At 36.5% G+C, this 18,769-nt stretch overlaps 1 protein-coding gene across 1 annotated transcript; it reads right to left on the minus strand.

Moving 5' to 3' along the window:
* Positions 6,965-10,271, minus strand: LOC109228327 (trihelix transcription factor ASR3-like). Its single transcript, XM_019393478.1, has 2 exons — positions 9,140-10,271; positions 6,965-7,736 (listed from the first exon to the last, which is right to left on the minus strand). The coding sequence occupies exons 1-2, from the start codon at positions 9,842-9,844 to the stop codon at positions 7,371-7,373; spliced, it is 1,071 nt and encodes a 356-aa protein (XP_019249023.1). The 5' UTR covers positions 9,845-10,271; the 3' UTR covers positions 6,965-7,370.

Raw genomic sequence — 18,769 nt, forward strand, 5'->3', positions numbered from 1 at the left:
ACAATACAACCCTTTGAGAAAACAATAAAGAAAAACCGTGAAAAATCCTTTAGGAAATATCTGGCTCAGTTTAAAAAACTCTTTTGAAAATATCCTTTTCCAACAGTCAAGCAAATGAATGCGTAATCAGATAGTGCAAGTCCGCACATAAGTCGGCCCCTCGGGCACAGCACTCCATCAACAAATAACACCAGGGTATCTGGTAAACAGTGCAAGAAGTAGCATGGATGCCAATGATATGAGAGTGCTGAATGTCATGACACGTAGTACAAACAGGAACCAATGCATGAATGCAATGCAATGCACATGACCGCTGCGGCGTACAGCCCGATCCATTTGGGTACCCGTGCTCACTGTGGGGGTTCAGACTCCGGAGGGGCTCCTACAGCCCAAACGCAATATCATCGTGACATCGCTGCGGCGTGCAGCCCGATCCACACTCAGTCCAGAATATGCATGTGAGTTATACAGCAAAGTCAGATTTTAATTCTCAGTTCCAATTATTAGGAAATTATCGTTGAAGTCTTTAAAACCTTTGGAAGGTGACTAAGTATTTCGAAACAGTGTTTAAAACTCAGGACTGAAATCCTATAGCATGCTGAATATCATGGAAGCAGTGATAATAATCCCCAAGGGATTCAAATAGTCGGCACACAACCCAAATATATCATAACAATTCAAGTAGGATGTTTACAAATCAATCTATAGTCCAAAGCACAGCTTGGACACCGTTCGGGGCGGACTAAGCCACAATCCCTACTAGCAATCGACCTCGCACTCGTCATGGAGTGCGTGTCTCGCCTCAATATAGCGTCACAGTGTGATACACCGGGGTTTCAAACCCTCAGGATATCATTTACAAGTATTACTCACCTCGAACCGGTGAAATCTCTAGCTCGCGATGCCTTTGCCCCTCGAATCGGCCTCCACGCGCATCGAATCTAACCAAAATCAGAGCGAATACATTACAATATGCCAAGGGAACAATACCCAATCGAAAACAGCCAAGAAATAGCAGAAATCTCGAAACTAGCAAAACCCGAGCCCCGGGCCCGCTTCTCGAAAAATTACAAAATTCACATTACCAGATTCCTCATCTCGCCACGAGTCCATACATAACAAGAACTCCCAAATCCAAGCTCAAATGACCTATCAAATCCCAATTTGAAATATCAAAACTCAAGCCCTAAATTTACCACTTTTTAATGAATTTCAACCAATTTCCATGTTAAATCTATCATAATCTCGTGTATTTAGGCCAAGGAACTTACCTCAAATCATTCCTCCTTGAATCCCTCTTCAAAATCGCTTCAAAGCTCTCAAAGCTCGCTCAAAAATGGTGGAAAATACATAACCCTCGCGGATGAAATATTATAATAAAAACCCCCTTCTGAACAGTTCTTTCCGCTTTTGCGGTCCTTTTTGTCGCTTTTGCGGTTACTTATCCGCTTCTGCGGTTCCTCAACTTTTCCCCAAGACCGCTTCTGCTGTCAACCAATCGCGTAAGCGGGTCCGCTTCTACGGTCCGCTAGTCCGCTTTTGCGGAAAAATCTCCCAGGCCCATTTTCGCTTCTGCGGCCCCCCTCTCGCTTCTGCGTGACTGCTTCTGCGGTCCATTTCCGCAGAAGCGGAAATACCAGGTACCAGATCCTTCAGCAGCCTTTAAACTTCAAGTTTCATCCCGTTAACCATCCGAAACCACCCCGAGGCCCCCGGGACCTCAGCCAAAGGCACCAACATATCCCAATACATCATACGAACTTGCTCCAATCATCAAAACACACCTAACAACACTAAAATCATCAATTCACATCGTATTCAAGCCTAAGTTCTTCAAGAATTTTCGAAATGCACTTTCGATCAAAAACCCGACCAAACGATGTCCGAATGACCTGAAAATTTGCACACATATCCAAAATCACTTAACGAAGCTATAACAACTCTCAGAATTCCGTTCCGACCCCCGGATCAAATTCTCACCCATCCACCGGAATTCGCCAAAATACTAACCTCGCCAATTCAATCCTAATTCTACACCGGGCCTCCAAAATCAATTCCGATCGCACTCCCAAGTCACAGATCATCCCCCGAAGCTAACCGAATCACCGGAAATCACATCCGAGCCTTCTAACTCATAAGTCAATGTCCGGTTGACCTTTCCAACTTGAGCCTTCCTTAAAGAGACTAAGTGTCTCATTTCCTATCCAAACCAATTCAATTCAACTATAACTCACTCGTTGCTGATAATGAAACATGAAGAAGCGGTAAATGGGGGGAAACGGGGATGTAATACATGAGACGACGGGTCGGGTCGTCACAACCGAGGGCCTGTGTTGCGAGGATGCTTTTGGGTCGGGCTGTACGGCGCACTGTTGATACACTGATTATGATTATGAGGCCGAGGGCCTAAGATTGTACGCCACGAGGTGGCTTGTTGATATGAGGCCGAGAGCCTATGTGATTATGCCACGAGATGGCTTGATATTGCACTTGGGCCGTAAGGGGCCCCTCCCAGAGTCTGTACATCCCCAGTGAGCGCGGGTACCCATTATGGTATGAGATATAGCCCGAGGGGCTGGTATTGTTCTATGTTATTGCCCGAGGGGCTGATTCTGTTGTTATTGTGCCCGAGGGGCGAATTTTTATGTGTTTATCTTTTCTAGTTGCCTTTCATCTATTTGCTTAACTGCTTAAACGGTGCTTTATGAGATTACACTGTTTAATTGTATTTTACTGATTTTACTTTGCCTCTTTATAGCATATTGTTGTGTTTAACGTGATTTCTTGTCGCTCAGTCTTCATTTATTGTTATTACTCACTGAGTTGGAGTACTCACTTTACTCCCTGACCCTTGAGTGCAGATTCGGGCGCTACAGGTCCTGCTTGCGAGGGTTGAGAGCTTCTAGCAGACTTCGGAGATTCACTAGGTAGCTGCTCGGCGTTTTCGCAGCCCTGTGCTTCTCCCTCTATCTTATTTTCTCCTGTTCTAGTTATGTAATAGTGGCGTAGGCTCTTTCAGACTTGTAGTTTTTATGATAGATGCTCATGACTGGTGACACCCCGATGTTGGGCTGTGCTTGGTTGTTTTCCGCGAATTGTGCTATTCACTTTTATTTTGGATTATTATTATTATGATAAAGACTTAAATTGTGTTGCTTTAGTGGTTTAAAATGAATTGTGTTGTGTCGGCTGGCCTTGTCTTCACGAGAGGCGCCATCACGACCGGGTCCGGGTTTAGGGTCGTGACAGTAATTTGTAAGAATTTTTTATTTACTTACTATATTTCAGAATACATGAAAATAGAAATAAGGATAGATTAATCTCGGTATGTGCATTGTGTATGTACCCCATCAATAACTATTCAATTTTGAAAACTCAAGTAAACTTTACATTAAACAACATGTTTGATTTATGAGATGAAAAGTAAATAAAATTTTCTGTAAATGTTAAATGTTGATTCTATTTAAATAATTAAAGATAGAAAAAATCATGGAGATCAAACAACAAATAAATAAAATAATTTTAAGAATAATTTTAATTAAAATCGACATAAAATGCAACTACAACTTTTATGAAGGAACTATATTTTGTTCAAAGCAAAACAAAAAAGTCCTTCAATTTCTAATATAAATAAAGAAGGTAAAATATATATACTATTATTCATTTTTAAAACATTGAGTCAAAGTAAACTCTTGAGTTTATAATCTTTCGATTTTTTTAACTCCAAATTTTTTCCAAGCCTTTCCATACGTTAGACCAAACTCTCTTTATTCTTCCAATACAAGGTTAAATTTAATATTTTTATTTATGAATCTTACCTAGTTCAATAAGGAAAGATTTAATAACCAAAATTTAGTTAATTTTAAAGTCCTAAATATTAGCGTGTAGTGTTATGTCCTAAATCTAATAGGATTATAAAGCTAATATCTAGAATTTCGGTTATGTCCTTTTATTATGAGTTATTATACTTAACATTATAAGGTTATTTTTGTACACCGACATTGTATTCATGCTTTTATAATAATATAGAAGATAGATATACCCGGGGTGGAGTTAGTCTGTTAGGGTATTGTCTTGGATTATTAGTTTTGTATGTTGCGTCCACACTATTTTTCCATTTTTTCATAGTACTGTGGTTGTTAATGCTTTGAAGTTAAAGCAGCCTCTCCACCCCTCCGGGGTAGGGGTTTGTGGGATTTTACTAGTTTGTTGTAGCATTTTTTAACCTATATATAACTAATATTTGTTCTTGTTATATACCATATTCAATAAACATAGCAAACTATAACATTAATAATACCATAATTTTTAATATATGGATAAGCATGTATAAAGACAAAATTTCCCTTTTAAAATCTTTAATACACCAATGACCAAAACCAAATAGTTGATAGGAACTAATCCCGACATAACAAGTACCAATTTTACTAATACACTATTCAATACTCTTCTTATACATCCTACCAAACCATCCGAAAGAACTAAAATTGAAAGAATTGGTTTATTTTATTCCTGAAAAAATTACTGTTTGCTTGTCTTTTCGAAAAAATATCACTAAAATCCTAATGCTTTTTTAGATTCCTATAAGGATAAGATTAAAACAGTATACATATAGTTTTGAATAAAAAGATACTTTCAGCCAAAATAGAAGGTCAATTTGCAGCGGTACCCATTTTTTATGCCACCTTTTAACCTATATCCTATTTTTAAAAATTATTGATTTCGCAACCAACTAACAGAAAATCCGTGTTAATATAACCATTATACCCCTTCCAAAACATATAAAAGTGCGTCTCTCCTCCGTATTCACATATTCAAATTACAGATCTCCTCCGTATCTCCTCCATCAGTCAGTTCCTCCTGAGAACGCGTCTCGTATTCGAATTCCATATTCAAATTCAAATTCAAATACATTGTAAGTATTCAAATTCATCTCCAGAATTCAAAATAGTTTTTGAATTTTATGTTTTCTGTTTGTTTGACGAATTTCAGTGAAGGAATATAAATTCCATATTCAAATCAAATTCATCTCCAGAATTCAAAATGTTTTCTGATTAATTCACTGAATTCTAATTTAATGTGTGATATGTTAGTAACATATTGCACTAAAAAAACTTCGGCCTAACAGCTGAAGTTTTTTTGTTATTACTCAAAAACTTCAGCATATTTTCACATACACTGGCTAAATTAAAAAATCATATTGCACAAAAAAAACTTCGGCCTAACAGCTGAAGTTTTTTATTTATTACTTAAAAACTTCAGAAGGAGCCTGAAATTTCCTCTTACACTGGCTAAATTAAAAAATGATATTGCACTAAAAAAACTTCGGCCAAGCAGCTGAAGTTTTTTTGTTATTACTCAAAAACTTCAGCAGGAGGCTGAAATTTTCCACATACACTGGCTAAATTAAAAAATCATATTGCACTAAAAACTTCGGCAAGCACAAAACATTCAGCCAAAAAAACAAAACACAAATTCAAATCCAAAAATAATGCCAAAACATGAAAAAAACTTCAGCTCCTATCCTAAAGTATCATTATCATCTGTTTAACTCTGAAGAATTTATAGAAATTACATTAACAACATGAACAACCTATCAAACTAAACCCTATCATAAATACATGAATATCAAAACCCAAAACCAGAAATTAAATCATAAAACAAAACCCAAAAAGTTAATGCAATGTACCTGTGATTAAATCGTAATATGGGAACAACGACGACTAGCAGTTGAAAATTCGAAAGAACGACGAAAACCGTTTGATTTCTGAGAAGAGCAAATCGAAAAACGCGAATAACGGGAGAGAGAAACAGTAGAGCACTAGCGTATACTTGGAGAGAAAGTAGTCTTTTAACAAAAAAGGATAAAATAATCTTTTCAAATGGCTTTTAACAAAAAAGTGAGTATGGGTACAAACAGAAATACAAAATAGATACAGGTTAAAAGGGGCGCCCAAATAGGGCGCCCCGTGCAATTTTTACGTCAGAAAAGGCTAACAAGGGTTGCCCAACTAGCCAATAATAACTCCTCAGTCCTCAGTCCTGCGAAGGGAAAGAGAAAGCCCAACGATTCCATCACCACAGCCTTCAGAAGACTGACACCAATAATAGCACATAAATGGCCATCTTGCAATGGCAGTACTCCACAGATTATTTGACTACTGGGCCATCTTTGACCGGTCCTTTTGCTCACAGGTTATAGTCAGCCACTACTCTATTTTTATCACATTTCTACAAAGAAAACTTATTGGTAGGTTTAAAAGATGGAATCAAAATTTATGTATATCTCAATTATTCCACTAATATTTGGTATTTACCGTTAGAATAGACAGAGGCGAATCCAGGATTTAAATTTTATGGGTTCAATTTTAAGGTTTTTAACATTGAACTCATTATATATTTAAAGTTATGGGTTCATATCTATTATTTTTGCAATTTTAATAAATTTTTACATACAAATTTTTACTCCGCGATAAAAGTTATGGGTTCAGTTGAACTCGTAGGTAGTACATAGACACCGCATATCTCCATCAATCAATACTTAGACAAATATAAAGAAAATTGTCTACTGAAGAAAATAACATGTGTACAAAATTAGTAGATACAAGCGTGAGGGTAAACTTTGAAGATTCGGGTTCAAATCAAAACGAAACAAAAAGTACTAGATAGTGATTTCTTCATATTTGCTTAAGCCTTAGATTGAATTGGGACCGTTGCAACAATAGCGTGGAAAACTAGTGTTTGCCTTCATCAACGAGCGAAGTATATATCACTCCAGTTTCTGCTACTGCCCCGCCATACGGAAATCCTCGCCTTACTAAGCCATTTGGCAAAAACATTCAACTATTGAAGACAGTTTACTCAAAAAATTACTCCAATAAAAAGTGTATACTAAAAAGATCATAAAATTGCTTTAATGGATAGTATTACAGACAAACCTTCTGATTTGGTATTACATGAGAGAGATCTAAAAATGTAACCTCGATATAGTATGTGGAACATTATCCACAAAATGAAACAAGATACATGAATTATGATAATCAAGTTCATCAGCTATATGTACAAGCAATTGCGATTAATAATAATCTCTCTAGTTATATCGATTACTATATGTTTACTTTTAAGTACTTTTCCATAATCAATTCATAAGGAGGAAAAGGAAGGGGAGCCTTGGCGTAAAGTTGCTAGCATATGACCAGGAGATCATGGTTCAAGCCGTGGAAATATCCTCTTACAGAAATGAAGGGTAAGGCTGCGTATAATAGACCATTGTGGTCCGGCCCTTTTCCGGACCCCGCGAATGGCGGAAACTTAGTACACCGGGCTACCCCTTTAATGAGGAAAAGAATTACTACTGTAATACTAGGTAGCTATTTAGGTGGAGCAGCTTGGCTCTTATTACCAGCTAAAGAAAGGATTGAATTGGCAAGTCTATTAATAGAATCAACAAGTCCATTGATTCCTTGTCTATTGATCTCAGCTTTTGATTCCTCAATTTGCAGCCTTCTCTCATGCAAGCTTAAGAGTTCTCTGTGCCTTCTTTCCTCTCTCTCTTCAGAAGCTTGAATTGTTTCTGCTATAATAGCAGCACTTTTGAAAATAGCAGAGCCAACTTCTTGCAAATTGTTTATGTTGTTGTTATTACCACTGCTTGTTCCTTCTCCTTCACCCTTTCTTCTTCTCTTGGCTGGTGAATCTGAATGATCACTTCTATCAGGATCTGAGCTATCACACATCTCCAAAACATAAACACATGTAAACCAAAGACTATATCAACACTAATTTGATTCGAGTTTAATTTTGATACACTGAAAATATAAACAATATTTACATTATCAAATCAATGAAAACCTATTACGTATAATATTAGAGTTTTAAGTTTAATGCACGTGAAAAAATATTTACACAATCTTAGATCACTTAAAAGGTAATTGCAGGTAAATTAGTAACCTAAAATAAATGGTAAATAACCAGCTATAACACAATAAACTACACATGATGGTGCAAAAATTTAATACATTATCAATATATGAAACTTAAATTTCATAATATTAGTATGTAACAAGCATGGTTTGATAACCTACAAATTGTGATAAGAACCGTGTTGTATCAAGTAAAATTAGATTGGTGTAAGAATCTTTTTTTCTTTTCTGATACATAATTTAAATCCATTAGATATTAGGTGATCACTAATCTTGAGTGATTAAAACAGTAAAACAGTTAACTTATTCCTAGGCAGATGTGCGAGATTGAAATAAATGCAAGCAATGTCTAGTTCCCAACCTCACCCAAGAGGCCAAAAGACATAAATACAAAGAGAAAAAAAGAGTGGAGAGAGAGAGAAGAGACAAGAGAAATTAGAAAAAGAAAAAAAAAGGAACTGAATGCACAAAGAAGAAAGGAAATCAAGATTAATGATATTTTGCAGGCTGTGGAGAACAACAGCACTAGGAACAGTTGGTGAATCTTAAAAGTTTAATGGCAAAGATAGAGAACAACAAACTTATATTAGCATAAATATACCTAAAACAAAGAGTTTATGTCTTTGGATTATACAGAATAACTGCTATATAGTGTAGACTAAATATGATTATTTCATGTAGGAAGAAAGAAAAGGAAGTTATGGTACCTATTAGATGTTCTAAAAAGCAAGATTCAAAATGCAACATCAATGGGTCAACAAGCTTATCTTTAAGGATATCAAGTTAACCAACAACAACAAATCAAGTGTAATCTCACAAGTGGGTACGAGGAGAATAATGTATACGCAGACCTTACCCCTACCTTATGAAAGCAGAAAGACTGTTTTCGATTCGATATCAAGTTTACCAATATAGATATTATATCCAAGTAGGGTTCGAATGCTACTAGATTGAGTAAGATTGTCTATTCAATCTTTTTATGAAAAAGTTTTGAGTTTTATGCAATGTAAAAAGTAGCTACAAAAATAATGTCCCTTAATGTCAATGTAATAATTACAAATAAATCTCTATGCAAAACATTAACTAGTAATAATATAACCAACCTTCATTCACATATTAAGGTAAATTGATAGTGTCAAAAAAAAAATCATTCAAATATCAGAGGATACAACTAATTATAATTTAATGGAAATTTAAAGTGGGGAAAGAGTACCTACTGCGGGTAAAGGTTGAGTGTAAGGAAGACTAGGTGGCTGAGCTGATTGTTGTGCTACTACTGCTGGTGGTGACAATGTTGGTGGTGGTGGTGGAAGTGGCAAAGCTGCAATTTGAGCTTGAAAAGATTGTTGTTGCAATGTGGGAGACAAAGAATTAGTCAAACTTGTGCTTTGATTTAAAGAAACAGCAACGGCAGCAGCAGCATAAGTACCACCACCACCACCCACTAGCAATTTTTGAGTACATTTTCTGTCCACAACTTGAACCAATGCATCATAAATCTCAGGCAACATATTAGTTGGCAAATTCTTCTCTTTCCTTTCACTCCTCTCAATCTTCCAATATGACTTGATAATTATTTCTTGATTATTATTATTATTATTATTCTCAGCCACTCTTCTTTCATATTCCCTCACTTTCTTGAAATCCCTCATGAGATTATCCCACTTGTCATTGCACTGATTTTGGCTCCTCAAACACCCCATTTTCCAACAATAATCCTCCACCCATTTCCACCTTAGTTCTCCTGGTTTATTTCCCCTAATTTCAGTACTAGTACCATCCCCTTGCCTTTTCATTCTCCTTTCATCATCCATCTTTTTTGCTTCTATTAAAACCATAGTTTCTTCAACTGTCCAATTCCCTTTTCTGTAGTCCCTCAACATGTTACTTCCTCCACTTTGATTACCCACCACCCTATCCATGCAAAAGAAATCAACTTTAGGCAGAAAGGAATAAAGGGTGTTCTTTTTTCTTTTCACTCTCGGCTTTTGTCAAAGAAAACTGTAATTTCAAGAATGAGGGTTTTGGGGGGAAGTTAATTACATAGTGTTTAAAGGTTTAATTTCATGTGGCTGGTTTCGAAGTTTGCAAATGGAAATGATGAGAAGGGAGTAAGTAATAAAAGGGAACTGGCAGACTGCAGTAATATAATCACCATATCTTTTCTTCTACCTTTCTCTAGAAAATTTAGCTGCCTTTATTGAGAGCTTTTCACTTTGAAATATGTAGCATGTCACTCTCCTAGCTAGATCCCCTTAAAATTTTCAAAAGATCTTGAAAAGTAAAAGTTCAAATCTAAAACTACTGATTTCTACCACTATATACCTCCGCTAAGTTGTGTAGAACCAAATGAAAGAATAGATTAGGGAGAGGGGTTTATGATGTAGGGATATAATGGGGGGTTTTGAAGCTAAGCAAGAAATAATTGATACTCCTGTTTTATTACTTTTTTTCGTTTCAATTTATGGGATGTTAGTTTGGCTAAAACAAAGTAAAAATCTACAACAATCATAAAATATTTGTGACTTTATTTCATTAAGGAATTAAGTAAAAATTGAGAATTAAATTATTTTTAGATATAGAAAATATCGTTTTAAAAAAAGAGTATCAATATAAGAAAGGGCCAAATAAATCCATTCAAACTGACACATTTACAAGCCCAAAAAATTTTCTTGCAGAGGAGGTGAGTAGGGCGAAGTGAGATGGGATTCGAAAAGTAGAGGACTTAATAGTCATTTGCTGCATGGACGACAGAATTTAATGAGCATAATCACACACGAGGGCTAAGCCAACAGTCATCATAACCCCAAGATTTGTAGAGGGACATAGATTATAAGGATTTTCTTAAGTGGTTTCTGTTTGAGACTTTGAGTCTTTGAGATAATATTTTTAAAACTAATCTTTTTTGCAAGAACAAAGCAGATGAAATTGTTTTTTTTTAAAAGTTAAATAATATGTATGACCATTTACGATTTGAATTTTTTTGCTGAAATAAAAAATGATTATTGGAGACAAAAATAATCACAGTTACAGTTTTTGTCACAAAAACTTAAATTAGCTCCACGTTAACTAGACTTTCATTTTAAATTGAACGGTGCAAAAGGAAGAACTTTATCGATTTAGGGCAAATAAACTTACTAACAACAATATTCAGTTATATGTAAATGAAAAACAGAAGTTAAATCCCTTTTTAGGATTGTAAAATTTGACCTCTTTGGAAAAGCCGAACCAATTAAAGCACAAACATAAAAACCAAGCAGCTAAAATTAAATTATACCTTAGGGCTTGGTGGGGGTGTTCTTCCCGAAGTTAGACATTCTAATCATTAGGTTAGGGTTTACTAGATCTTTCTTACCATGCAAAAAATAGTAAATTAATGTTGTCAATGGATCTCTGTTGTGCTCATGAGTAGTGGTGACAAAAGAGATAAAATAAAACAGTTATTCACCCATATTATTCATTAAAAAATGGATTGGATAATGAACTGTTTAAATATGAATAAGAACTATATTATCCACTTAGAAAATGAATAATCAATGTTTAACTTTTAAATTTGTAAATCCTCAAATTAGGAGTTTCTCAAATTGGAAAACTAGAAATTTTACAAAAAATGATCATATTCAAGAAGCCTCATAAATAATATGGATATCCATATTATCCTCCGCTTAATCTATTTTTTATCGGTATTTAACATGAGTCGAGTCGGATAATTTATCGTTTTTGCATTACCAATTTTAACTCGTCTTATATCTGACTCAACCCGTCTTTATGCCACCCTTACTCATGAATAAAGTACTATTAACCAACAAAAAAGACGACTCATATATGCAGCTAAAGGTTGTTGTGGGTGGTATATAATCCTTCATTCTTAATTAAAAGTGTCAGATTCCAGCTCTAAAAATAAGATTTTGAATACAAATCTGAACTAATTTATTCCAAAATGAATACCAAACGTAGAGTGAGGAAAAAAAAAACAATAACTCGTGGAAAATGACAATTTTGTCCCCTTTAGGGATAGTGTCTTGAAGTCAGGGGGGTAATTAAAGACTATTGGCCACGTCACTGATTCTTTTCCCGACTTTTGATATCTAACCTGCCAACTAGGACAACAGTGGGTCCCATAACTTTCAAGGAAGCTTTGACTGAGCTGACCGGCTTTGACCGAAGAGGACAGCCATTGCGTCCTGACTCGTCACTGTCGTTCTTAGCATTTGGAGTTTAGCCTGCTCCATTTGCAGGATACATAGACCAAAGGTTGGGCGGACCTACAACATAGAATACGGGTTCTATTCAGTAATTATTGTGTAGTTTTTATATTTATATTAAGAAATTCACTAAATATTTGTAAATATCTAACTGTGAACTCAATTATTATTGCATATTACTCTGAAATTACGGTTGAAATCCATAAGGCTCAAATCCTAGATCCGCCTCTTTTAATTGAGGTACCTTTAGGTAGATAAAATAAAAGAGAATAAACCCTTGCATTTCCATAGAAGAAAATAAGATCTCTTGCTTTACTTCCTCCTATTATTATGGGGAAATGTTAAACTTATCTTAACAATTTACAATATTGTGCCGTTAGCAAATTGTGTGGTATTTGTCTTGGATTCTCACGGAATTCCAACTTGAACTAGAGAGTAGAGAGCTCTAAACTAGGATAGAATCTTGACATCTACCGTGAATATCATGTGTTAAAATATTTCGCGAGAATGTCCAACCTCGATTCCGTATGGGTCAAAATTTGCCTATGGGGTATTCAGGCCGAGATAATGTCGTGAGAGGGATCCTAAATTCGTCATTTAAGATGGTGTATACGGTCAAAATCACAGGACTCCGATTATATGCTCGAGGGACCGACTTCAGGCGAGGTCGAGTTCGAGCTCGAGGGACCAAACCCGAGTTCGAAGATAGAGCACGATGCGTACAGAGGCCGAGTATGCTCGACCCCGAAATAGTACCGTTATGAATTTGTAACAAAATGAGCTAGATTCCTGCCACGATCCTATGATCATGGCGCAAATCCCGGAATAGGATTGTACGATTCCGTACTAGGCGGTTAGACAGTTGTACCAAGAATATTCCTTACTGAAAAAAGAAATATTCCTTCTTTAGGGTTCCCCTATTATATAAAGGGGAACTCCAATCATTTGTAAACACACATAATCACGGAGAAAAGAATATACTCTATTTTTTGCCTACTGTTCATCAGCATTGTCCTTTAGTTCTACTGCTCTTGCTTTACTTTTCTTACTTTATTGCTTTTAGCCCGTCCCAAGGTCACCATCTCGAGGTCACTACTGTCAAGTAACATTGGTTTGATTCACTTGTCTCTTTCACTTCTACTTCATGTTTCTTGATTATTAATTGGTATTGAATTAAATCACATATCTTTAAACCACAAATCAAATTTAATTGTTACTCGTATTTTTGAGGTAAACAGTTTGGCGCCCACCGTGGGGCTAAAGATAATATTGATTATTTCTTTACTGATTCTCATTACACACGTTGTTTTTTACACTTTTTCTTGTCAAGATTTTTTATCCTCAGGCTGAAACATGTCTAGCACTCAAAACACACATGTTCATGTCAACAAAGGTCTTGGAGAAAACAGTAGTATAGGGGTCGGTGTACCACCAATAAACCCTAAGGAAGTGCCAAATATGGAGCCAGTTGATATCAGTTCACATAATGCTCTAAAGGAGGATTCAAGCACAGACCCCGTAGAGAATGGACGCAGGGAGACCCGATCCGGTGGCCAAAGAACACAAGGAATGGGAGATGGGTGATGTTCTAAACGTCAATGCCACACAAGAGGGGGGTGATTTGTGTGGTACCCAATTTTTGCTTAAACTGCTTCTGGAAGGACCTGGTTCTTCTAGGTGTACTAACGACTGCTGTTTGCGGAATTAAAAGTACATAAAATAAAGAACACAGAGATTTTTACGTGAAAAACACCTGGCTCAAAAGGTGAAAAAACCACGACCTACTACTCAGTAGGATTTTCCCAAACTTCCACTAAAATCACTGAGCCAAAATAGCATTTACAAAAACTCTTTGTAAACCTAAGGATTAACTCTAATCCCGTTGTAGCAACCAGCCTCTAACTGCTGCGACAACTTCAAGTTAACTCTAACTTGAATACTCAAAATACCTATTACAATTGCTTCTAGATAAAGCTGAAAGGTACAATATAAAAACACCTACTACAATTGAACTAGAAATAAAGAAAGACACATAAAACTCTTTATGGAGCTGGTTCTTCAATCTGGTTCATGTAGCTTCTGGTTTGCACACTTGAATGACACACGAACTGCTTGCAAAAAGCCTTGCTATTTTGCTCTCAATTCACGTTTAACTTCTGCGTTTTTGTGCAACACTTTAATGTGAGAACCTCCTGCAATTTATAGAGTTAGTAGATGAAGAAATAACTAGAGTTCTGATGCAACTCTTCCTTGGTGGAAGAGTTCTAGTTGATTTCAACTTCTAACTCCTTCCCTATCTTGAATTGTGTTCTCTTTGATTAAGGAGTCCTTCTCCTTATCAATTATGCAACCTTTTCGATCAGGAGATATTAAATACACCAATTTAAGCTTATCTCCTTCACGTGCATCCCACATGCTTGAATCTGCCCGTTTTTGTGAACCTGAGGGATGGACCACTGGATGGACCTGGTTCATGTCTGAGTTCCTTTGTCAGTCTTCAAAACTAACCTTTACTTGGGCCAACAAATTCCCCCTTTTTGATGATGACAAACACTGTGCTTTTCATACACTTAGGCCCTGCCATAACTCAGCTCAAGATCAACACAATGTTAGAAACATTTTGCCTTTATATCACTTACCATCAAGGACCAGGTACATTAGGTTATAAACATCACTGTTCAAAGTGTAAACATCACTTGTTTAAAGCACAACCTTTTTCCCCCTTTTGGCATCATCGAAAAGTTGCATAAAAAATGTGAGATAACCAGATTTTAAAGCTTACTCATGGCCACTGGGGCTACTTCAAATGCAAACATGGATTAATCATCATAGATCAAACTAAGAATTTCAACCATCAAAGAAATATAAACAAACAGTTAGAGCAAAAGCAGTGAATTTCATTGATGATTGATAAGATTCTACCACAAAACATAAGAAGAAATAAAAATACTGAAAACATGAGCAAAAGAACAAAAAGTCTCGAATTGGGTCACTGGTTGATCTACACCAGGCTAGAATAAGGCTTGGAAGAGGTAGGGGCTGGGTTATTTGCTTGGAGAAGTTTCAGCATGTCTTGAAGAATTCCATCATTCTTCTCCTTTTTCCTTGCAAGTTCAGTTCTCAGAACATCTCTCTCAGATTCTACCTCAACCAATCGTGTCTTCAGCCTTGCTATCTCAATATCCTTTGCGTCACTCTCCTGTACCAAGACTCTGACTTTGCTATTGATAGGTGTCTTTTTAGATGAACCAGGTTCATTAGGAATGACATTGACTTCATAATCGCAAGCAAGCAGAGTATTAACCCCACTTATTCGTAGGTACCTTGAAACGTGCAAGAATAGTTGTGAGAATGAAACCATAGGGAATGGCATGAGTTTTGGTGCCATTGATAACTCTATCAGTAGGTCCGCGAGGGTTTCCTATTCAGATGGAACAGGTTCATCTATAACTATTCCAAGTTGAACCAACCCCTCAGCAGCTTCGCCAGACCCACTTCCCCCTGTTTTGCTCACACTCTCTTCTATTTCAGTAAATTCCTCTCCCCAAATAACCATTGCACCAGTTTTTATTATACCAACAGGAGTTGGTGAAGAATCAGCCACTCTTGTCCCCTTTCCCCTCATAGTACTCCTAGCGCCCTTGCTCTTTTTTTTCATTTCTACCACCAACTTCTCCAGATTATGTAGTCTCAACACCTGCTATACATCCTACCAGTATATATCCATTCTCTAAATTTGCAGCAACTTCAGAAATTGTCTCAGGAGAAACTTTAGAATCAAAAGATACCTGTTCAGTTTTGAAAGACCTACTTTCTTCCCCCTTAGTAGCAGACTTAAATGAATCTTCAGATTTCTAGGATTCTTCTTCCCTACCTGCTTTCAATTGCTTGTTTATTTGCTTGGTGATGAAGGATTTTCAGAGGTGTTTGACATATCTAGGCTAGGGTATGAAAAGAAGAGAATTAGATTGTGTTTGGAAGATGAAATAAGAATGAGAGTTTTTGACGGCTTGAGAGAGATGAAGTAAGGAATACACCAAAGTTGATCAATATACAGGGAATAATTGATGGGGTAACTACAGCTTTTCAGACTCTTAGAAGTTTAATCAAACTAAAATTCAGTTTTGAAGAGACATTGGAGTGTATCCCTAGAATCTAGGTACTTCCATTTGGTTGGGACTCTTTTGAACGGGACTGGTTCACTTGTAATGGATATGTCCAAAAGGAGTTTGGTATTTGGTAGGACTCTCTGCTCATGATCCAAATATAGTTATTTCAAATTATGCAGAGTGTAGAAAACATACCGTGTTATCTTGATGAACCAGGTTCTTCACTGATAATTCTCTTGTGTGAGTCTAAATTTGCCAAAATAGAGAAAATATCATTAGAGATTAATGAGTCATTTCAACACATGGCACAAGAGTATACTATGGAAAGTATGAGACTGAACAAGATTTAATCTAATTATACACAATTTACAGACTTTCTAACCAAGTTTTGTTTTTCAATGTTTTTTTTCGTTTAGCCTTGAACTGGTCCTTTTAGGTGATCTTAATCATCCCTAATTCCAACCTGTTCCTCTCAAAGTGATCTCTACTTAAGGCTTTTGTGAAGATGTCAGCAATTTGCTTGTCAGTAGCACAAAATTCCACAGTGATCAAGCCTTTCTCATAGTTGTCCCTCAAAAAATAGCGCCTAACATCTATGTGCTTAGTTCTATTATGATGAACTGGTTTCTTTGTCATACTAATAGCACTAGTGTTATCACAAAAAAAATAGGGATGCAACCACATCAATTTCAAAGTTCAATAATTGTTGTTTGATCCACAACAATTGAGCACACCATGAAGTAGCAGCAACATACTCAGCTTCAACAGTAGATAAGGCCATTGAATTTTGCCTTTTTGGTAGCCTTTGACACAAGACATGAACCAAGGAAGTGTGCCATACCTGGGTTGCTCTTCCTATCAACTAGAAAACCTGAAATCGAGCACAAAGACCTACACTGCACACAATGTCAGGTCTTCTAGTAGTGAGATATAAAAGAGGACCAATCATTCCCCTAAACAACTTCTGATCAACAGATGAACCAGGTTCATCTATAGCCAATTTTGTGGATGTTGCAATAGGAGTGTCAATTTCTTTGGATGTTCCTTCCTGGTTTTGTTACTGAGGAATATGTTCATGGACAGGTTCCCTCGAGGTTTGAGGATCAGTTCCTCTCTAGTCAGTTCCCCCTGTCATGTTGCCATGGGTAGAAGAACCCATTCCATCACATGTTCCTTCTTCTGTTGCAGCTTCAGTCTGGGCTGCGATATCATTTAAATTTCTTACCAGCCCAATTGCTTCATCTTCATGTTCCAGCTTATCAGAAAGAATGTTAGTTTTAAATAACATATACATTTTTTCTACATACATAGTTCTTTTACTGTATATCTTATAAGCTTTACCATGTGAAGAATATCCCAAGAATACTCCCTCATCACTTCTGGGATCATACTTACCTAGGGAGTCTTTGCCATTATTTGCACAAAGCACTTGCATATAAATGCCCTAAGATGGGATATATTTAGCTTTCTCCCTTTAAGTGACTCATAGGGAATCTTCTTAACAAGAGGTCTAGTCATGCAACTATTTATGATGTAGCATGCAAAAATTCAGCAAACTTAGCATTTTCAAATTCAGTTCCATGGTAGACCTAATTGATGCAAATTGATTACCTAGTTGTTTCTGAGTTTTTCTAACAAAAGAAGTAAACATGTCAGATGCTTCATCTTTAGATGTTAAAACTAATGTCCAAGTAAACCTAGAGTAATCATCAACAAGCACCATCACATATCTTTTACCGCCTCTGCTTAATGTTCTCAGTGGACCACAGAGATCCATATGGACCAGTTCCATCATTCTGGTGGTGCTTACCACTTTCTTGCATTTAAAAGAGGATCTTACCTGCTTCCCCCTTGCACAAACCTCACAAACTTTGTCTTCCTTGAACTTGATGTTAGGCAGCCCTATCACCAGATCCTTAGAGACTAATTTGTTGAGTTGAATCAGACTTGCATGTCCAACTCTCTTGTGCCAAAGGAGGGGATCATTGTCCAACACACTTAATCAAATGAGTTCATTTTCTGAAAGTGTGGACAAAACTACAATGCATGTATTGTTTACTCTTTTTCCCTGCAAAACAATCTTGTCAATGGTAAGATTAATCACAAAATATTAGGTAGTGGTGAATGCTACCAATTTACCTTTATCACATAATTGTGATACCCTGATTAGACTGCACTTTTGGCCATCTATCAAGTAGACATTCTCAATAGAGTGAGAATCAGTCTTATCTACCTTTCCAACCCCAATGATCTCACCTTTCTTCCCATTTCCAAAGGAGACATTACCTCCTTTGAGGTCCTCAAGTGAAAGGAACTGATTCTTGCTTCCTGTATGCTTTGAGCAGCCACTATCCATGTACCATATTAGGCTGCTCCCTTTCACTTGGACCCATAAAAGGAAATCGGGGGTTAGTCTTAGGAACCCAAACTAGTTTGGGTCCCTTTCTATAGGCAAAAGGGTGAATCAAATTCTTTTTAGCCCAACCTAGCAGCCTATTTTCCCCTTGAACAATTTCTTTATTCTTTTGACTAG

This window comes from Nicotiana attenuata, chromosome 6 (assembly GCF_001879085.1).
Source record: "Nicotiana attenuata strain UT chromosome 6, NIATTr2, whole genome shotgun sequence".
Taxonomy (NCBI): Eukaryota; Viridiplantae; Streptophyta; class Magnoliopsida; order Solanales; family Solanaceae; genus Nicotiana; species Nicotiana attenuata.